Source organism: Nesoenas mayeri, assembly GCF_963082525.1.
Source record: "Nesoenas mayeri genome assembly, chromosome: 31".
Taxonomy (NCBI): Eukaryota; Metazoa; Chordata; class Aves; order Columbiformes; family Columbidae; genus Nesoenas; species Nesoenas mayeri.
In genome coordinates, this window is record NC_137567.1 from 619,426 (window position 1) to 641,571 (window position 22,146).

Here is a 22,146-nt window from a genome sequence, read left to right on the forward strand (position 1 = left end):
GCGGCGGCGGCGGTGGGTCCCCCCCCATGGCAGCGGCGGGGCCCGCGGCGGCCGCGGCTCCCGCTCGGCTCCCAGCGGCGGTGGCGGCCGGGGGAAGCCGCGGGCCCCCCCCTCGGAGGCAGCCGGTGGTCGCTATGGCAGCGTCTCGCAGGTAGGAGGAGCGCCCCGCCCCCTGGGGGGGGGTCCTGTCCTTAGAAATAGAGGTGCCCCCCCTCCCTGGGGGGGTAATTAACCCTCTGTGGGGGGGTAATTAGGCCTAATAACCCCGCTAATGAACCTAGGAGTCACTCCCTTCCCCGGGATGAGGGGGTGACCCCTCTTTGGGGGGGGGGGGAATGGGGCAAACCCCCCCATTAGGCTACAAAGGAGTGTCTATGGGGTGACTCCCCCCCTCCCATAGGCTGTGGGGGGTAATTTGGGGTAAATACCCTCCCCCCCCCCAATCTATAGGGGGGGGGATTGGGGTTCCCTCCCCCCACCTGAGGGTTATTTTGGGGTCCTCCCCCATATGGGGGGGGGAAAAGGGGGGTAACCCCCCCCCCCACCCAACACTGGGGGGTAATTGGGGGTGTCCCCCCCCACTAATTGGGGGAGGGGGGTAATTAGGGGGGAGTGTGTGTGTCCCCCAAAAGCTGAGGGAGTAAATAAGGTCAAAACACTAATTGGGATGGGGGGGGGTAATTAGGGGTGTGTGTCCCCTAAGGAATGGGGGGGAATTAGAGGCTATTGGGGGGGTGTCCCCCCCCCCACTATAGGGGTGACATTGGGGAGGTGTGTGTCCCCATAGGGGTGACATTAGGGGTGTCCCCCCCCCCTATATGCTGATTTTGGGGGGTTTCCCCCCTTTCCCTCCCCCCATTACAACCTGTGTGCAAAGAGGGTGTTGCCCTTATGTCTTTTTCCCTTAAAAACCCTGAGATTTTGGTTAAAATGCCCCCAAAACCTCCCCCCATCCCCATTCCCACACCCTTTGTGCCCCCCCCTCAACAAATTTGGCTTCAAATACCATGATTTTGGCTAATTCCAGGGGTTTTTTCCCCAAAAATCCCCCTTCTCTTTACCATTTTCTCCCTTTTTTGCTGCTTTTCCATCAAAAAATCACCACCCGAGTGGCATTTTGGGTCATTTCGCCCCCAAAATCCATGGTTTTTTCCTCAAAAAAAGCCATTTTCGCCGCCTCTTGAACCCAAATCGTTTGTGCCATGGCCTCTATTTAACCAATAACTTCCAATTTTGCAGCAAAACTCTTATTTTTAATGATTAAACCGGCGTTTTGGGGCAGGATCAACCAGCAAAACCTTACAGGGAAATACTAATTATTATCAAAAATATCTTATTTTCAAAATTAATTGAATTAATTTAAATTAACGACTCTCCTGGACACGCGGCCACCACCAGATTGGGCCAAATTAAATAAAATTAAGGCTTTTTTTGCCCACTTTTATAAAATTTCCCGCTTAATAATGCGTTAACCATTGAGCCTGTTTTCCCCCCCTGTTAAATTTTACCACTTTTGGCAATAAAACATTAACCAAAATGGCTGGAATTTCCCCCATTTCGCTCGCCCGGCTCCTCTTCCTTTTTCTTCTCTCATTTTGCTCTTTTTCCCCCCAAAAAAAACCGTTAAAACCATAGATTTTTGGTTCAAACGCAACAAATTCGCCCCCCAAAACCAAACCAAGTGGGTTTTGTTGGTTCTCTCTTCCCCATTCTGGCCCCAAAATGAGGCTCCATTGGCTTAAATTCTGGCTTTATGTCTAATTTAATGCAATGATTTAATCAATTTAATTCAGATCATAGAATCATTAAGGTTGGAACAGCCGCCATTTGAACCCTGAGGTGATTTTGGGGCCATTTTGAGCCCTGAGGTGATTCTGGCGCCATTTTGATCCCTGAGGTGATTCTGGCGCTGTTTTGATCCCTGAGGTGATTTGGGGGCAATTTTGATGTCCCTGAGGTGATTCTGGCGCCATTTTGATCCCTGAGGTGATTCTGGCGCTGTTTTGATCCCTGAGGTGATTTGGGGGCAATTTTGATGTCCCTGAGGTGATTCTGGCGCCATTTTGATGTCCCTGAGGTTGATTTTGGGGCAATTTTGATCCCTGAGGTGATTCTGGCGCCATTTTGACCCTGAGGAGATTCTGGTGCCATTTTGATCCCTGAGGAGATTCTGGTGCCATTTTGATCCCTGAGGTGATTGTGGCGCCATTTTGACCCTGAGGTGATTCTGGCGCCATTTTGATCCCTGTGGTGATTCTGGTGCCGTTTAGAGCCCCAAGGAGAGCCCCATGTCCCCCCTCGGGCTCCTGTTGTCCAGGCTGAACCCCATAGGGGAGAAATTGAATGAAATAGAACCAGTGTAGAGTGTTGTAACTGGGCAGAACAACCCCAAGTTCCAGTGTGGGTTGGGAACGACCTGTTGGAGAGCGGTGAAAAGGGAGCTGGGGGTCCTGGGGACAGCAGGATGAGCATGAGAAAAGGGTTTAGTTTAGATACTATCAGGATATACTTGGGGAACATATATATATATAATATATACAGCCATAGCACCCTGAGAACACCCCATCCCATCTGATCTGGGAAGCTAAGCAGGGTCGGGCCCGGTCAGTGCTTGGATGGGAGACCAATGGTACCTGGGGTGGGTTAGAAGGGGAGTGGTCAGTAGGTCAGAGAGGTTCTCCTGCCCCTCTGCTCTGCCCTTTAGTTCAGATATCATCAGGATATACTTAGGAAACATATATACATATATATGTGTAATATATACAGCCATAGCACCCTGAGAATCCCCCATCTCATCTGATGTGGGAAGCTAAGCAGGATCGGGCCCGGTCAGTGCTTGGATGGGAGACCAATGGGACCTGGGAGGGGATTAGAAGTGGGGTGGTCAGTGGGTCAGAGAGGTTCTCCTGCCCCTCTACTCTGCCCTTGAGAAAAGGGGTTGGTTCAGATACTATCAGGATATACTTGGGGAACGTATATATATATCCATATATATAATATGTACAGCCATAGCACCCTGAGAACGCCCCATCTCGTCTGATCTGGGAAGCTAAGCAGGGTCGGGCCCGGTCAGTGCTTGGATGGGAGACCAGCTGGGAACAGCGGGTGCTGTGGGCTGAGCCAGCACTGGGCCCTTGTGGCCAGGAAGCCAATGGGACCTGGGGGGGATTAGAAGGGGGTGCTCAGTAGGTCAGAGAGGTTCTCCTGCCCCTCTGCCCCTCCCTGGGGAGGTCACATCTGGAATAGTGTGTCACATCTGGAATAGCGTGTCCAGTTGTGGCCCCTCAGTTCAAGGACAGGGAACCATTGAGAGAGTCCAGTGCAGCCACACAGATGACGCCGCTGTTGTGTTCGGAGAGCGACGACTCCTGAATTTTTGTAGGGAATTCAGCGAATATCTCAGCCAAGTCCTATTTTCAGTCCCGTTGACTAAAATGTTGCTTTTCCAACGAGATTTTGAACAAAATGTTGTGGTTTTATCACAGGTGAGGCCCCAGAATCGCCACATTCGGCCCCGCGATGGCGTCTCCAGCCGCCAGCCCCGACTCGTCCGTCCCCTCGGGACCAACGTCCGACTCAGAAAACCTGAGTCCCGATGAACTGGAGCTACTGGCCAAACTGGAGGAGCAGAACCGGTGCGAAATTTGGGGGGTTTGTTGGACTTTTGAAGAGATATTTCACTTAAAAATCAAAGGAGCTGGTGCCACCGGGGGGGGAAATGGTGAAAATATTGGGAAAAATAAGTGACAAAAAATAGAAATAATAGAAATATTAAAATGTCTTGAATATAAAATAAATTCTGCGTACAATATCTATATAAATATATGGGGGTGTATCTCTGGTTTTGGGGCAACATCTCTCTTGGGCGAGTTGCGGGGGAAGGTCTCCTTGGTTGGGTCTTTATTTGGGGGAAGATCTCCTCGTTTGGGGCTATTTTGGGTGAATATCTCCTGTTTTGGGGAAAATCTGTCCTCTTTTGGGCCAGTTTTGGGGAAATATCTCCTTTTTTGAGGTCATTTTGCAGGAATTTCTCCTCATCTGGAGCTGGTTTGGGGCAATAGCTCCTCTTTTGGGTCTTTTTGGAGGGGAATATCTCCTCATTTGGGGCAGTTTTGGGGCAATATCTCCTCGTTTGGGGCTATTTTGTGTTAATATCTCCTTTTCTAGGGACTTTTCGGGGGGAATATCTCTAGTTTTGGGCCAGTTTTGGGGGAAGATCTCCTCATTTGGGACTATTTTGGGTTAATATCTCTTATTCTAGGGGCTATTTTGGGTTAATATCTCCTTTTCTAGGGGCTATTTGGATTAATATCTCCTTTTCTAGGGGCTGTTTTGGGGGAATATCTGTAGTTTTGGGCCAGTTTGGGGGGAAGATCTCCTCATTTGGGGCTATTTTGGGTTAATATCTCTTATTCTAGGGTCTCTTTGGGTTAATATCTCCTTTTCTAGGGCCTGTTTTGGGGGAATATCTCTAGTTTTGGGCCAGTTTTGGGGGAAGATCTCCTCATTTGGGGCTATTTTGGGTTAATATCTCCTTTTCTAGGGGCTATTTGGGTTAATATGTCCTTTTCTAGAGAATGTTTTGGGGGAATATCTCTAGTTTTGAGGCAACGTCTCCTCTTTGGGGCCAGTTTTGGGGGAATATCTCTGCTTTTGGGCCAGTTTTGGAGCAGTATCTCCTCTTTGGGGCCGGTTTTGGGGCAATATGTCCCATTTTGGGGTGGGTTTCTCCGCAGGCTGCTGGAGGCCGACTCCAAGTCGATGCGGTCGGTGAACGGCTCGCGCCGCAACAGCGGCTCCTCGCTGGTGTCCAGCTCCTCGGCCTCATCCAACCTCGGCCACCTGGAGGAGGACACCTGGATCCTATGGGGCCGCGTCGTCAACGAGTGGGACGAGTGGCGCAAGAAGAAGGAAAAGCTGCTCAAAGTAAGGCCCAAAATTCAGTGTTTTCCCAGCATGTTTTAAGCCAGGTGGGGATGGGGGGTGATGGGGACGGTGGGGACAAGGACAATGGGAGGGATTGGGAGGGTGATGGGGACACGGGGGTCAGCGCGGGATGGAGGGGACATGGTGGGGGAGCAAAGACAGGGGATGATGGGAACAGTGGGGACAGGGACCAGGGGATGGAGGGGACACAGAGGGGGACAATGGAGGGTGATGGGAACCAGGGGGACAGGGACAATGGGAGGGACCTGGGGGGGACAGGGAGCAGGTGATGGGGGGGACAAGGATGGAGGGTGATGGGGACAGGGACAATGGGAGGGACTGGGGGGTGATGGGGACCCGGGGGGGGACACGGTGGTGGGGACAAGGATGGAGTGTGATGGGGACTGGAGGGACAAGGACAATGGGAAGGACTGGGGGGTGATGGGGACCCAAGGGGGACAGGGACCAGGTGATGGGGGGGACAAGGATGGGGGGTGATGGGGACAGTGGGGACAGGGACAATGGGAGGGACTGGGGGGTGATGGGGACCTGGGGGACAGCGGGGGATGGAGGGGACATGGTGGGGGTAATGGAGGGTGATGGGGACCAGGAGGGACAGGGACAATGGAAGGGACTGGGCGTTGATAGGGACCCAGGGGTCACTGGGAGGGACCAGGGGGGCACACTGGGGACACTGTGAGGTCTTGGGGGGCGCTGGGGACACCACAGGGTGGGGAAACTGGAGGGTTGTGGGGTGGAATTGTTGACCGGGGATACAGCGAGACCTGGGGGACACTGGGGTGTCCCAGGGGGTGTCCCCAAAGGGAATCAAAACCCCGCACACCGGGACGGGATGTTGTTCCCCCATCCACAAAGAGCTTCCACCTCGTTGCGAAACCCCACGGGTTTTTTGGGGTTTCTTGCCCCGTTTCTCCGCAGGAGCTCATCCGCAAAGGGATCCCCCACCACTTCCGCGCCATCGTGTGGCAGCTGCTCTGCAGCGCCACCGACATGCCCGTCAAAAACCAATACTCCGAGCTGCTCAAGATGTCGTCGCCTTGTGAGAAGCTGATCCGCCGCGACATCGCCCGCACTTACCCCGAGCACGAGTTCTTCAAGGGCCAGGACAGCCTGGGCCAGGAGGTTCTTTTCAACGTCATGAAGGTCACGTCCCGTCCCCAAACCTCAATGGGTTGCGGCCGCAAACCCACGCGCCGCTTCGGCTTTTTTCATTGATTTTTGGTGCCTTCAGTTTCTACCGCAAGTGCCCAGAAACATCGATTCTTTCCTGGTGGAGGGATCTTGTTCCCCATTCATCCCAAACCTCATTTTTCCTGTCGTTTGAATTAAGGAATAGATAATTTGAGTATTTCAAGTGTCGTCAGCCCCCTAAAAAATGTGATTTTGGGGTGTTTCTCCCCACAGAACGCGGGGCAGGCGGCCTGGCCAATCCCCCTCCTTACATTTATCTTTATTTTGAATGGTTTTCTCCCTTCTAGGCCTATTCACTGGTGGACCGGGAGGTCGGGTACTGCCAGGGGAGCGCCTTCATCGTGGGGCTGCTGCTCATGCAGGTTCGTGATGACCCCGGAGGGGTTTCGCACCCTTTGGAGACGCAGGGTTGGGGAACGAGGACGTTTTTCTCCATCCTCAGGGCCAAAACGTGCTCGTTCCCACCATCCTGCCTACTCCTAGTGGGTATCAAACCCCCCATTCACCTTTCCCTTCCCCCGGGGATGGTTCCCACCCCCATCCCAACAGCTTCCAGCGGAGTTTTTGGGGGGAATTAATGTGGTTTTGGGTCTCCAGATGCCCGAGGAAGAGGCGTTCTGCGTGTTCGTGCGGCTGATGCAGGAGTATCGCTTGCGGGAGCTCTTCAAACCCAGTATGGCCGAGCTGGGGCTCTGCATCTACCAGTTTGAGTACCTGCTGCAGGTAGGGACCCCCCAGAGCCCCCAGGGAGGTGACAGGGACAGGGAGGTGACAGCTCTTGGGAGGACTCGGTTCCTCTGTGGAGCTCGTGTCCAGCAGCACGATCCTGGGGACATCAGGGAGGGATCAGGGTGTGGTTTATTGAGGGGGATGTCAGTGAGAGCCCTGGGGTGTCCCCAAGATACCCTGAGGACATTAATGTGGCCTCAAGGATGTCGCCAAGATACCCTGGGGACATGAGTGAGAGCCCAGAGGTGTCCCCAAGGTACCTGGGGACATGAGTGAGAGCCCAAGGGTGTCCCCAAGGTACCTGGGGACACGAGTGAGAGCCCAGGAGTGTCCCCAAGGTACCTGGGGACGTTAGTGAGAGCCCCAAAGTGTCCCCAAGGTGCCCTGGGGACATTAATGTGGCCTCAAGGATGTCTCCAAGATACCTGGGGACATCCTGTCCCCAGGATACCTCATGAACATCCATAAGACCCCCACAGCACCTCCATGAGGTACCTCAGGGACCATCCGTGACACCCTGGGGACCACCTGTAAGTCACCCAAAGGGACCATCCACGTGACACCATCCAGGAGGTGCCCTGAGGGACATCTGGGAGAACTTGGGGACCATCCACAACCCTCTCCCCACCAGGGGACCTTCCAGGAGCCCCCTGAGGAACCTTGTGGCCCAGTCCCAACCTCACCAGCCACAAGCGACCCCCTAAGCCCATCCCCCCGCTCGCCGTTTCTCTTCATTTCCCCCCATTTTTCACATCCAGGAGCAGCTGCCGGAGCTGAACGTCCACTTCCGCTCACAGAGCTTCCTCACCTCCATGTACGCGTCCTCCTGGTTCCTCACCCTCTTCCTCACCACCTTCCCGCTCCCCGTGGCCACGCGCGTCTTCGACATCTTCATGTACGAGGTAACGCGCCCGCGACCGACCACGAAAACCACCTGTGGGTGCGGAAACGTGCTCCTCATGCCAACCGGGCTGGTTTTGGGGGAGAAGACACCCCCAAACATTGAGGTGATGGTGTTGGGCTCAAGGGTTGGGTCAAGCATGGCGTCAAGGGTTGGGTCAAGCATGGGGTCAAGCATTGGGTCAAGAGTTGGAGTCAAGTGTTGGGATCAAGCGTTGGGTCAAGCGTTGGGATCAAGCGTTGGGATCAAGCATTGGGATCAAGCGTTGGGTCAAGGTTTGGGTCAAGCATTGGGATCAAGCGTTGGGATCAAGCGTTGGGATCAAGCGTTGGGTCAAGCGTTGGGATCAAGTGTTGGGATCAAGCATTGGGTCAAGCGTTGGGATCAAGTGTTGGGATCAAGCATTGGGTCAAGCGTTGGGATCAAGTGTTGGGATCAAGCATTGGGTCAAGCGTTGGGATCAAGTGTTGGGATCAAGCATTGGGTCAAGCGTTGGGATCAAGCATTGAGTCAAGGGTTGGGGTCAAGCATTGGGATCAAGCGTTGGGTCAAGCGTTGGGATCAAGCATTGGGTCAAGCGTTGGGATCAAGCGTTAGGATCAAGCATTGAGTCAAGTGTTGGGATCAAGCATTGAGTCAAGGGTTGGGGTCAAGCATTGGGATCAAGCGTTGGGTCAAGCGTTGGGATCAAGCATTGGGTCAAGCGTTGGGATCAAGTGTTGGGATCAAGCATTGGGTCAAGCGTTGGGATCAAGTGTTGGGATCAAGCATTGGGTCAAGCGTTGGGATCAAGTGTTGGGATCAAGCATTGAGTCAAGTGTTGGGATCAAGCATTGAGTCAAGGGTTGGGGTCAAGCATTGGGATCAAGCGTTGGGTCAAGCGTTGGGATCAAGCATTGGGTCAAGCGTTGGGATCAAGTGTTGGGATCAAGCATTGGGTCAAGCGTTGGGATCAAGTGTTGGGATCAAGCATTGGGTCAAGCGTTGGGATCAAGTGTTGGGATCAAGCATTGGGTCAAGCGTTGGGATCAAGCATTGAGTCAAGCATTGGGTCAAGTGTTGGGTCAAGTATTGGGGTCAAGCGTTGAGATCAAGCATTGGGGTCAAGCGTTGAGATCAAGCGTTGGGATCAAGCATTGGGTCAAGGGTTGGGATCAAGTGTTGGGATCAAGCATTGGGATCAAATGTTGGGATCAAGCATTGGGTCAAGCGTTGGATCAAGGGTTGGCTCAGGCATTGCGTCAAGTGTTGGGTCAAGCACTGGGGTCAAACATTGGGTGTAGCCTTGGGTCAAACATTAGGTCAAGCGTTGGGATCAAGGGTCGGGTCAAGGGTTGGGATCAAGTATTGGGTCAAGCGTTGGAGTCAAGTGTTGGCTCAACCGTTGGCTCAACTGTTGGGTCCTTACGGCAGGGGCTGGAGATCGTGTTCCGCGTAGGGTTGGCTCTGCTGCAGTTCAACCAGGCCGAGCTCGTCCAGCTGGACATGGAGGGGATGTCCCAGGTACACAACGCTGCTTTGGGCTGGGGTCCCTCTACGGGGACGGGGCTTAGGGTGGATTTGGCCAACAGGACGTGTTTGGGGGTCAATTTGTCCAACGGGACATGTTTTGGGGCAGATTTCCCCCCACATTTAGTATTTTGGGGCTGGTTTCTCCCAACTGGGCATGTTTGGGGACATATGGGCCGTATTTTGAGGCTGGTTGACAGAATAAGTTGTATTTTGGGGCTGGTTTTACCCACCAACCCTATTTAGAGCTGATTTTACCCACCAACTCCTATTTAGAGCTGGTTTTACCCATTAACCCTATTTAGAGCTTGTTTTACCCACCAACCCCTATTTAGAGCTGGTTTTACCCACCAAACCCCATTTTGTAGCTGGTTTTACCCACCAACCCCTATTTAGAGCTGGTTTTACCCACCAAACCCCATTTTAAAGCTGGTTTTACCCACCAACCCCTCTTTGGAGCTGGTTTTACCCACCAAACCCCATTTTGTAGCTGGTTTTACCCACCAACCCCTATTTAGAGCTGGTTTTACCCACCAAACCCCATTTTGAAGCTGATTTTACCCACCAACCCCTATTTAGAGCTGGTTTTACCCACCAAACCCCATTTTGAAGCTGGTTTTACCCACCAACCCCTCTTTATAGCTGGTTTTACCCACCAACTCCTCTTTAGAGCTGGTTTTACCCACCAACTCCTCTTTGGAGCTGGTTTTACCCACCAACCCCCATTTTGAAGCTGGTTTTACCCACCAACCCTACTCTGGGACTAGTTTTACCCCCCAAACCCTATTTTGGAGCTGGTTTTACCCCCCAGGCCTAACTTTAGGCCCAGTTTACAGCCCAGCCTGGATCTCAGGGTCACATTTACCGTCCCCCCTGTGTCCCTGTAGTTCTTCCAGAAGGTGATTCCGCACCAGTTCGACAGCTGCCCCGACAAGCTCATCCTTAAAGCCTCGCAGGTCAAGTTCAACGCCAAGAAGATGAAGAGGTGACAATGGGGACACTCTGGGCGCACAGGGGGGGACACGTGGGGTTCCTGGGGGTGCAGGGACTGTCCCCAGCACACGTCCCAGCCCGGCCCGTATCCCCGTGTCCCCGCAGGCTGGAGAAGGAGTACGCAGCCATCAAGAACAAGGAGATGGAGGAGCAGATCGAGATCAAGGTGACTCGGGGCCACCTGGTCCATCTATGGGGCCACCTGAGCTGGTCTGAGGCCACCTTGTCCCATCCTGGGGCCACCTTGTCTTATTCTGGGGCCACCTAAGGTGTCTTGGGGCCACTTTGTCCCATTCTGGGGCCACCTGGTCCATCCCTGGGGCCACCTGAGCTGATCTGGGACCACTTTGTCCCATCCTGGGGTCACTTTGTCCCATCCTGGGGCCACCTAAGGTGTCCTGGGGCCACCTGGTCCATCCCTGGGGCCACCTGAGCTGGTCTGGGGCCACTTTGTCCCATCCTGTGACCACCTGGTCCATCTCTGGGGCCACCTGAGCTGGTCTGGGGCCACTTTGTCCCATCCTGGGGTCACTTTGTCCCATCCTGGGGCCACCTGGTCCATCTCTGGGGCCACTTTGTCCCATCCTGGGGTCATCTAAGGTGCCGTGGGGCCACTTCATCCCTTCTTGGGGCCACCTGGGCCATTCCTGGGGCCACTTTGTCCCATCCTGGGGCCACCTAAGGTGTCCTGGGGCCACCATGACCCATCCCAAGGCCACTTAATGTGTCCCCAGGGCCACTTTGTCCCCCAACTTGGGCTCGTTTGACTCTTTCCTCCCCATTTTTGGCCCCCCCAGCGGCTCCGCACCGAGAACCGGCTGCTCAAGCAACGAATCGAGACCCTGGAGAAGGTAAACCCCCCCGGGCACCCCAAAAACACACCTGGGCACCCCAAAAAACTATGGGGGGACACCTCAAAACCCCCCTAGGACACCCAAAATCCCCCTCAGGGCTCCCCAAAAACTCACTGGGTGCACCCAAAACTCATCGGAGCACCCCCAAAAACCCCACAGGGGACCCAGAAAAGATACTGGGGCACCCCAAAAAATACAAGGGCACCCCTAAAACCCAATTGGGGACCCCAGGTAACCCCAGAAACCACTGGGACACCCCAAAAATGACCACTAGGTGACCCCAAAAATCCACTGGGTGCACCCAAAACCACTCCAGGATACCCCAAAAAAACCCTGGGGACCCCTAAAAACCCACCAGGGGTCCCCAAAGCCTCCAGGGCACCCCAAAAATACACCAGGAATCCCCCAAAACCCACCCACAGCACCCTTAAAACCCCTTAAAATCCCCCCAAATGCCCCCAGGGGCACCCAAACCCCCCCCCCCATTCACCCCAAAAACCTCCTGGCTCACCCCAAACCCCACAGATTGCACCCAAAACCACCCTAGGACACCCACAAACCAACTGGGTGCACCCAAAATATCCCCCGGAGGGGCACCCATGGGTGCAACCCCAACCCTCTTTTGCACCCCCAAACTCCCAGCACCACTTTGGGGCAAAAAAAGGCGATTTTGGTGCAACAAGCAACTGCTTCATTTCCCGCCCCCAGGAGGTGGAAAATGCTCAATTTGGGGGCAAAAAAGGGGGGGAAAGTGCCCAAATCTTGGGAAATCCCCCCAAAAAGGGGGCGCGGGAAGGTCCCCGGGCGCCTCCGCGGCTCCTCGTTAAGCTGGTTCCTCGTTAAGCTCGTTAAGCTGGTTCCTCTTGCTCTCTCCTCTCTCTGGCCGCAGGAGAGCGCGGCCCTGGCCGACCGCCTCATCCAGGTAGCGTCAAAAAGCACTATTTTGCCCTTTTCCGCTTCGTTTTAACCCTTTTCCGCTCCATTTTCATATTTTCCGGTCCTTTTTAACCTTTTCCGCTTCATTTTAACCCTTTTCCGCTTCGTTTTAACCCTTTTTTCCGGTCCTTTTTAACCTTTTCTGCTTCATTTTAACCCTTTTCTGATTCGTTTTAACGCATTTCTGCTTCATTTTAACCCATTTCTGCTTCATTTTAACCCTTTTCTGATTCATTTGAACCTTTTCCCGCTTCATTTTCACCCATTTCCGATTCATTTGAACCCTTTTCCGCCTCGTTTTAAACCCTTTTCCGCTTCGTTTTAACCCTTTTCCGGTCCTTTTGAACCTTTTCTGCTTCATTTTAACCCTTTTCTGCTTCATTTTAACCCATTTCTGTTTCAATTTAACCCTTTTCCGCCACTTTTTAACCCATTTCTGCTTCATTTTAACCCTTTTCTGCTTCATTTCCACCTATTTCTGATTCATTTGAACCTTTTTCTGATTCATTTTAACCCATTTCCGCTTCATTTTAACTCATTTCCACTTCATTTTAACCCATTTCCGCCACTTTTTAACCCATTTCCGCTACTTTTTAACCCATTTCCGCTTCATTTCCACCTATTTCTGATTCATTTGAACCTTTTTCCGCTTCATTTTCACCCATTTCTCATTCATTTGAACCTTTTCACTTCATTTTAACCCTTTTCCGCCTCATTTTAACCTATTTCCGCCACTTTTTAACCTTTCCCGCTTCGTTTTGACCCATTTCTGATTCATTTTCACCCTTTTCTGCTTCATTTTAACCCATTTCCGCCACTTTTTAACCCATTTCCGCTTCGTTTTAACCCATTTCCGCCACTTTTTAACCCTTTTCCTCTTCATTTTACCCCTTTGCTGCTTTTCCGGAGGCTCCCGCGTCCCTTCCCCACCTTGGGGGGTGGGGAAAATGGGGCTTTGGGGCCCGTTTTGGGCGTCACCCCCTTGTCCCCATTGACACCCCCTTGTCCCCATTGACACCCCCTTGTCCCCATTGTCACCCCCTTGTCCCCAGCGTCCCCCAGTGTCACCTCATGTCCCCCTGCAGTGACACAGGGGCTCAGAACTGGGTACCGGGTGGATCTCATGATGTGTCCCCCAACTGTCCCCAATGTCACCCCCTTGTCCTCAGTGTCACCTTCACGTCCCCATCATCACCCAGTGTCACCTCATGTCCCCCCTCAGTGACCTGGGGGCTCAGAACTGGGTTCCGGATGGATTCGGTGACATGTCCCCAGTGTCACCTCTTTGTCCCCAATGTCACCCTCTTGTCCCCAGTGTCACCTTCATGTCCCCATCATCACCCAGTGTCACCTCATGTCCCCACCCAGTGACCTGGGGGCTCAGAACCGGGTTCTGGATGGATTTGGTGACATGTCCCCAGTGTCACCTCTTTGTCCCCAATGTCACCCCCTTGTCCCCAATGTCACCTTCATGTCCCCATCATCACCCAGTGTCACCTCATGTCCCCACCCAGTGACCTGGGGGCTCAGAACCGGGTTCCAGATGGATTCGGTGACGTGTCCCCAGTGTCACCTCCTTGTCCCCACTGGTGTCCCCATGTCCCTGGCGGTGTCCCCAGTGGTGTCCCTGTGTCCCTGATGGTATCCCTGTGCCCCTGGTGGTGTCCCCATGTCCCTGGCGGTGTCCCCTCTGGTGTCCCCATTGTCCCCAACAGTGTCCCTGTGTCCCCATGTCCCCGGTGGTGTCCCCGGTGGTGTCCCTGTGTCCCCAGTGGTGTCCCTGTGTCTCTAGTCATGTCCCCATGTCTCCGGCGGTGTCCCTGTGTCCCTGGCGGTGTTCCTGTGTCCCCGGTGGTGTCCCCATGTCCCCGGTGGTGTCCCCGTGTCCCTGGCGGTGTCCCTATGTCTCTGGCGGTGTCCCTGTGTCCCCATGTCCCTGACTGTGTCCCCATGTCCCCTGTGGTGCCCCCTGCGGTGTCCCCATGTCTCCTCTGGTGTCCCCAGTGTCCCCAGCGGTGTCCCTGTGTCCCTGGTGGTGTCCCTGTGTCCCCATGTCCCTGGCTGTGTCCCCATGTCCCCTGTGGTGCCCCCTGCGGTGTCCCCATGTCTCCTCTGGTGTCCCCAGTGTCCCCAGCGGTGTCCCTGTGTCCCTGGCGGTGTCCTTGTGTCCCCATGTCCCCAGTGGTGTCCCCATGTCCCTGGCGGTGTCCCCATGTCCGCAGTGGTGTTCTCATGTCCCTGGCGGTGTCCCTATGTCCCCGGTGGTGTCCCCGTGTCCCTGGCTGTGTCCCTGTGTCCCCAGCTGTGTCCCCATGTCCCCGGCTGTGTCCCCGTGTCCCCATGTCCCTGACTGTGTCCCCATGTCCCTGACTGTGTCCCCACGTCCCTGACTGTGTCCCCACGTCCCTGGCTGTGTCCCCATGTCCCCGGCGGTGTCCCTATGTCCCCACGTCCCCGGCGATGTCCCCACGTCCCCGGCGGTGTCCCCGTGTCCCCAGCGGTGTCCCCATGTCCCCGGCGGTGTCCCCGTGTCCCCAGGGCCAGGTGACGCGTGCGCAGGAGGCCGAGCAGAACGACGTGATCCGGCGGGAGCTGGCGGTGGCCAAGCAGAAGTGCAGCTCGGCCACCCAGAACCTGCAGCGCGCGCAGAGCACCATCCGCCAGCTGCAGGGACAGCAGGTGCGGCCCACGCGTCCCCTCCTGTCCCCTGATGTCCCCAGGAACCCCCTGGTGTCCCCTGATGTCCCCAGGTGTCCCCTAATGTCCTCAGGTATCCCCTGGTGTCCCCTGATGTCCCCAGGTGTCCCCAGATGTCCCAGGTGTTCCCTGGTGTCCCCTGATGTCTCCAGGTGTCCCCTGATGTCCCCAGGTGTCCCCAGATGTTCCAGGTGTTTCCTGGTGTCCCCTGATGTCCTCAGGCATACCCAGGCATCCCCTGATGTCCCCAGGTGTCCCCTAATGTCCTCGGGCATCCCCAAGCATCTCTGTGTGTCCCCAAGTGTCCCAGCTGTCCCCTGGTGTCCCCTCATGTCCAAGTGTCTGAGGTGTGTCTCCAGGCATCCCCTAATGTCCCCTGGTGTCCCCAAGTGTCCCCAGATGTTCCAAGTGTCCTCGGATGTCCCCAGATGTCCCAGGTGTTCCCTGGTGTCCCTTGATGTCCTCAGGTGTCCCCAGATGTCCCAGGTGTCCCCTGGTGTCCCTTGATGTCCTCAGGTGTCCCCAGATGTCCCAGCTGTCCCCTGCTGTCCCAGCTGTCCCTAAGTGTCTGAGGTGTCCTCAGGCATCCCCTGGTGTCTCCAGATGTCCCCAGCTGTCTCCAGGAGTCCCCAGGAGTCCCTTCATGTCCCAGATGTCCCCAAGTGTCCCCTGATGTCCCCAGGAGTCCCCAGGCATCCCTTCATGTCCCAGATGTCCCCTGATGTCCCCAGGTGTCCCCAGGTATCCCCAGACATCCCCTGGTGTCCCCAAGTGTCCGAGGTGTCCCCAACTGTCCCCGGCATCCCCCCTAGTGTGCCCACCTGCCTTGGTGACAGTGCCCCTCGGTGACAATGCTGTGTTTTGGTGACAGGGTGACGCGGAGCTGGTGTCGCGGCTGCAGTCGGAGCTGCAGCGCTCGCGGCTGCGGGAGAGCGAGAGCCGGGGGCAGCTGCGGCAGCTCCAGCACCGCCTGGGGCTGCTCGAGAAGGTGACACGCGGGGACACGGGGACCGCGAGGGACCCACCAGTGGCCCTGGGAACAGGGAGGGTCACACGAGGGGGTTTGAGGACAGGAAGAGACCCACAAGTGGCCCTGGGGACAGGGAGGGTCACATGAGGGGGTTTGGGGACAGGAAGGGACCCACGAGTGGCCCTGGGGACAGGGAGGGTCATACAAGTGGGTTTGGGGACAGGAAGGGACCCACGAGTGGCCCTGGGGACAGGGAGGGTCACACAAGGGGGTTTGGGGACAGGGAGGGACCCGCAAGTGGCCCTGGGGACAGGGAGGGTCACACGAGGGGGTTTAGGGACAGGAAGGGACCCACAAGTGGCCCTGGGGACAGGGAGGGACCCACAAGTGGCCCTGGGGATGGGGACAGTCCTGATGTCCCCAATGTCCCCAGTGTCCCCGCAGCAGAGCGCACTGCCTGGGGAGGTTCCGCTGCTGGGGCTGCCCTGGGTGTCCCCTGCTGTCCCTGTGTCCCCTGTCCCTATAACCTCTGCTGTACCCGGCCGTCCCCGATCTCCCTGTGTCCCTGCTGCTATCGCCATGTCCCCTGTCCCTGCTGTCCCCTGTCCCAGCTGTCCCCTGCTGTCCCTGTGTCCCCTGTCCCCTGCTGTCCCTGTGTCCCCTGTCCCCTGCTGTCCCTGTGTCTCCTGTCCCTGGCTGTCCCATGATCTCCTTATGTCCCTGCTGTCCCCTGATCTCCCTGCTGTCCCCTGCTGTCCCTGTGTCCCCATGTCCCCTGCTGTCCCTGTGTCTCCTGTCCCCTGCTGTCCCTGTGTCCCCTGTCCCAGCTGTCCCCTGATCCCCTTGTGTCCCTGCTGTCCCCTGTCCCCAGCCGTCCCCTCATCTCCCTGTGTCTCTGCTGTCCCTGTTCCTGCTGTCCCCTTATCTCCCTGCTGTCCCCTGCTGTCCCCATGTCCCCCGCTGTCCCTGTGTCTCCTGTCCCCTGCTGTCCCTGTGTCCCCATGTCCCCTGCTGTCCCTGTGTCCCCTGTCCCCGGCTGTCCCCTGATCTCCCTGCTGTCACCTGCTGTTCCTGTGTCCCCATGTCCCCTGCTGTCCCTGTGTCCCCGTGTCCCCTGCTGTCCCCGTGTCCCCTGTCCCGACTGTCCCCTGATGTCCCCGCTGTCCCCGCAGCAGAGCGCGCTGCCCGGGGAGGCTCCGCTGCTGCGGCTGCAGGAGGAGCTGCAGGCGCTGGGGCTGCGCGAGGCCGAGGCCGCCCAGTCGCTGGCGCAGCTGCAGCAGCAGCTCAGGGACCTCAGTGACACCTGGCAGGTACACCTGGTCCCCTCCCGGATGCCTGGGTCCCCTCCCGGACACCTGGGTCCCCTCCTGGATGCCTGGGTCCTTCCCAGATACCTGGGTCCTCTGTGGACGCCTGGGTCCCTCCCGGACACCTGGGTCCCCTCTCGGACACCTGGGTCCCCTCCACATGCCTGGCTGTGTCTCCCCCCAACACCTGACTCCCCTCCCGGACGCCTGGGTCCCCTCCTGGACACCTGGGCACCCCTGGACGCCTGGGTTCGCTCCCGGACTCCTGGGTCCCTCCCGAACGCCTGGCTCCCCTCCCGGACGCCTGGGTTCCCTCCCAGCCACCTTGTCCCCTCCTGGCCACCTACATCCCTTGTCCCAACACCTGGGTCCCCTGCCATCCCCCGTGTCCCCTCCCTGCCACCCATGTCCCCGCCATGTCCCCTCCGGTGAACACCGACACTGTGGGATGGGGAAAGCCACCGGGGCGCTGCGGGACGTCACCGCGTCGCGGGACGTCACCGCGTCGCAGGTTGTCACCGCGCTGCGAGTTGTCACTGTGTTTCAGGACGTCACAGAGCTGCGGGACGTCCCGGCGCTGCAGGGGGACCCGGCGCTGCAGGACGTCGCCGAGCTGCAGGATGTCACGGCGCTGCGGGACGTCACCGCGCTGCAGCGGGCGCTCGTGGCCGCGCGGCTGCGGGAGGCGCAGGCCCAGGGGCAGCTGCGGGGGCTGCGCGTGCGGCTGCTGCAGCTGGAGACGCAGGTGGGAAAACTGGGAGGGACTGGGAGCACTGGGAGGCACTGGGAGGGACTGGGAGCACTGGGAGGGACTGGGGGTCAGCTGGGGGGACTGGGAAGGACTGGGAGCACTGGGAAGGACTGAGGGTCAGCTGGGGGGACTGAGAGGGACTGGGGGCTCGGCTGGGGGGACTGGGAGGGACTGGGAGCACTAGGAGGGACTGGGGGTCAGCTGGGCGGACTGGGAGCACTGGGAAGGACTGGGGGCTCAGCTGGGGGACTGGGAGCACTGGGGGGGACTGGGAGGGACTGGGAGCACTGGGAGGGACTGGGGGTCAGCTGGGGGACTGGGAGCACTGGGAGGGACTGGGAGGGACTGGGAGCACTGGGAGGGACTGGGGGTCAGCTGGGGGACTGGGAGCACTGGGAGGGACTGGGTGCACTGGGAGGGACTGGGAGCTCAGCTGGGAAGGACTGGGAGCACTGGGAGGGACTTGGAGCTTACCTGGGGAGACTGGGAGCACTGGGAGGGACTGGGGTTCAGCTGTGGGGACTGGGAGGGACGGGGGGCTCGGCTGGGGGAACTGGGAGGGACTGGGAACTCAGCTGTGGGGACTGGGAGGGACTGGGAGTACTGGGAGGGACTGGGAGTACTGGGAGGGACTAGGAGCACTGGGAGGGACGGGGGGAACCAGGAGGGACTGGGAGCACTGGGAGACACTGGGCAGGGGGTGCCAGTGACTTCGGTGTCCCTACAGGGTCACCTGCAGGAGCAGCTGTGGGTGACAGTGACACAGTGAGAGGGTAATGGTGACACAGTGACAGGGTGACGGTGTCTCTGGTGTCCCCACAGGGTCACCTCCTGCAGGAACAGCTGTGGGTGACAGTGACACAGTGACAGGGTGACGGTGACACAGTGACAGGGTGATGGTGTCTCTGGTGTCCCCACAGGGTCACCTCCTGCAGGAGCAGCTGTGGGTGACAGTGACACAGTGACAGGGTGACGGTGACACAGTGACAGGGTGATGGTGTCTCTGGTGTCCCCACAGGGTCACCTCCTGCAGGAGCAGCTGTGGGTGACAGTGACACAGTGACAGGGTGACGGTGTCACCAGTGTCCCCACAGGGTCACCTCCTGCAGGAGCAGCTGTGGGTGACAGTGACACAGTGACAGGGTAATGGTGACACAGTGACAGGGTGACGGTGTCTCTGGTGTCCCCACAGGGTCACCTCCTGCAGGAGCAGCTGCGGGTGACAGTGACACAGTGACAGGGTGACGGTGACACAGTGACAGGGTAATGGTGGCACAGTGACAGGGTGACGGTGTCTCTGGTGTCCCCACAGGGTCACCTCCTGCAGGAGCAGCTGCGAGTGACAGTGACACAGTGACAGGGTAATGGTGGCACAGTGACAGGGTGACGGTGTCTCTGGTGTCCCCACAGGGTCACCTCCTGCAGGAGCAGCTGCGGGTGACGGTGATACAGTGACAGGGTAATGGTGACACAGTGACAGGGTGACGGTGTCTCTGGTGTCCCCACAGGGTCACCTCCTGCAGGAGCAGCTGCGGGTGACGGTGATACAGTGACAGGGTAATGGTGACACAGTGACAGGGTGACGGTGTCTCTGGTGTCCCCACAGGGTCACCTCCTGCAGGAGCAGCTGCGGGTGACGGTGACACAGGCGCAGGGACTACAGGCGCAGCTCAGCGAGAGCCACCGCAAACACGCCGAGGCTCAGTGCAAGGTGCGACACTTGGGGACATCTGGGGACATTCGGGGACACCTCTGGCAACTCACTGGGGACACACAGGGACACCCCTGTCACCTCCTGTGGGGACATCACTGTCCCCAGCCACAGCCCTTCCCACAGTGTCCCCATGTCCTCTCTCAGTGTCCCCATGTCCCTTCCCACAGTGTCTCCATGTCCCCTCGTCCTTTCCCACAGTGTCCCCATGTCCCCTCCTATGGGTTCCCAGTGTCCCCATGTCCCCTCTGTAGTGTCCCCTTGTCCTCTCCTATAGATCCCATTGTCCCCTTGTCCCTTCCTATAGATCCCATTGTCCCCTCCCAGTGTCCCCCTGTCCCCTCCATTGGGGTCCCCATGTCCTCTCCATGTCCCCATGTGCCCTCCACCCACTGTCCCCTTATGTCTCCTCCATGTCCCCACGTCCCCTCCACCCACTGTCCCCGTATGTCCCCTCCATGTCCCCTCCACCCACTGTCCCCCTATGTCCCCTTGTCCCCAGGGCTGGGTGGGGAGGTTGGCACATGTGTCCCCAGAGCCAGAGCAAGGAGGAGGTCCTGGCTGGGGCAGGGAGGTGACACAGGTGACACTCGTGTCTCCAGAGCAAGGAGGAGGACCTGGCTGTGGGGTGGGGGGTGGGCAGGGAGGTGACACAGGTGACACTTGTGTCCCCAGAGCAAGGAGGAGGTCCTGGCCGTGCGGCTGCGTGAGGCCGAGAGTCTGGCGGCCGTGGCCGAACTGCGGCAGAGAGTGGCCGAGCTGGAGATCCAGGTGACAGGGGACATTGGGGGACATGGGGACATTGGGGGACATGGGGGGACATGGGCGAACAAGGGGACACAGGGCACCAGACTGGCAGCCCTGGCTGAGCTGGAGATCCAGGTGACACAGGAGGACAAGGGGACATGGGGGGACAGGGAGACATGAGGGGACAGGGGGACATGGGGGGACATGGGGACATTGGGGGACATGGGGGGACATGGGGGGAACAAGGGGACGTAGGGCACCAGACTGGCAGCCCTGGCTGAGCTGGAGATCCAGGTGACACAGGGGGACATGGGTGACACCGGGGAGCACATGGAGGTGACAGGGGGACATGGGTACAGGGGGGTGGCAGGGGAGCAAGAGGGGACAGGGAGACAAGGGGGACAAGGGCGCACAGTGGGGTGACAGGGGGACAGGGGACAGTCTGGTGGCCCTGGCAGAGCTGGAGATGCAGGTGACATGGGGACATGGGGGGTGATAGAGGTGCTGAGGTGACAGAGGGACCGTGTCCCTTGTCCCCAGTGCGAGGAGGGGCTGCTCCAGGGCCAGCTCGACCATCCGGACATGGGGACAGGGGGTGATGGGAGGTGACATGGGGACAGGAGGTGACAGGGGGACCCTGTCCCTTGTCCCCAGCGCGAGGAGGGGCTGCTCCAGGGCCAGCTCGACCACTCGGACGCCGCCCAGTACATCCGACAGCTCAAGGGCCACATCGAGGAGCTCAAGGCCGAGGTGAGGGGACAACACGGTGTCACCTGGGCCTGTCACATTGCCCACAGTGTCACCTGGGCCTGTCCCATCACCCCTGGTGTCCCTTTGTCTCCATGTCCCTTGTCCCTTTGTCCCATCACCCTCGATGTCCCCTTGTCCCCATCCCCTTGTCCCACCACCCAACCCATCATGTCCCCACATCCCATCACCCCTGGTGTCCCCAATGTCCCCTTGTCCCACCACCCCCAATGTCCCCATGTCCCCATTCCCTTGTCCCACCACCTCCAGTGTCCCCATGTCTCTGTCGCCTTGTCCCATCACCCCTGGTGTCCCTTTGTCCCCATGTCCTTGTCCCTTTGTCCCATCACACTCGGTGTCCCCATATCCCCTTGTCCCCATCCCCTTGTCCCACCACCCATCATGTCCCCATGTCCTATCACCCGTTGTGTCCCCATGTCCTTTGTCCCCTGTCCCCTTGTCCCATCACCCCCGGTGTCCCCATGTCCCTTGTCCCACCACCCCAGTGTCCTATTGTCCCGTCACCCCCAGTGTCCCCATGTCCCCTTGTCCCATCATTCCCGGTGTCCCCATGTCCCTGTCCCCTTGTCCCATCACCCTTGGTGTCCCTTTGTCCCCATGTCCTTGTCCCTTTGTCCCATCACCCTCAGTGTCCCCATGTCCCCTTGTCCCCATCCCCTTGTCCCACCACCCATCATGTCCCCATGTCCTATCACCCCTGGTGTCCCCAATGTCCCCTGTCCCCTTGTCCCATCACCCTCGATGTCCCCAAGTCCCTTGTCCCACCACCCTTGGTGTCCTTTTGTCCCGTCACCCCCAGTGTCCCCATGTCCCTTTGTCCCATCATTCCTGGTGTCCCCTGTCCCTTGTCCCACCACCCCTGGTGTCCTTTTGTCCTGTCACCCCCAGTGTCCCCATGTCCCCTTGTCCCATCATTCCCGGTGTCCCCATGTCCCCGCAGATCCGGCTGCTGCGGGGCCCCCTGCCCTTCGGGGCGGTGGCCTTGGGGACACGGCTTGGGGACGAGGACTCGCTGGGCTCCTCGGATGACGAGCTGCCACCCTTCGCCCACGGGGACATCAGGGACCTCGGGGACATGGGGGACATTGGTGACAGCAGCGACAGCGAGACCGAGGGGACACCTGCAGCACCGTGA

The 22,146-nt window shown here is 57.9% G+C and overlaps 1 protein-coding gene across 1 annotated transcript; it reads left to right on the forward strand.

Moving 5' to 3' along the window:
* LOC308051037 (EVI5-like protein) lies at positions 1 to 22,146 on the forward strand (the record flags this gene model as incomplete). The annotated part of the gene is made up of 21 exons (XM_080361310.1): positions 1 to 151; positions 3,486 to 3,635; positions 4,737 to 4,926; positions 5,866 to 6,090; positions 6,426 to 6,500; positions 6,736 to 6,861; positions 7,626 to 7,769; positions 9,182 to 9,271; positions 10,165 to 10,262; positions 10,376 to 10,436; positions 11,068 to 11,121; positions 12,014 to 12,046; positions 14,599 to 14,739; positions 15,629 to 15,745; positions 16,900 to 17,155; positions 17,493 to 17,779; positions 19,196 to 19,228; positions 19,392 to 19,496; positions 20,172 to 20,267; positions 20,898 to 20,993; positions 21,952 to 22,146. The coding sequence occupies exons 2-21, from the start codon at positions 3,520 to 3,522 to the stop codon at positions 22,144 to 22,146; spliced, it is 2,538 nt and encodes an 845-aa protein (XP_080217436.1). The 5' UTR covers positions 1 to 151; positions 3,486 to 3,519.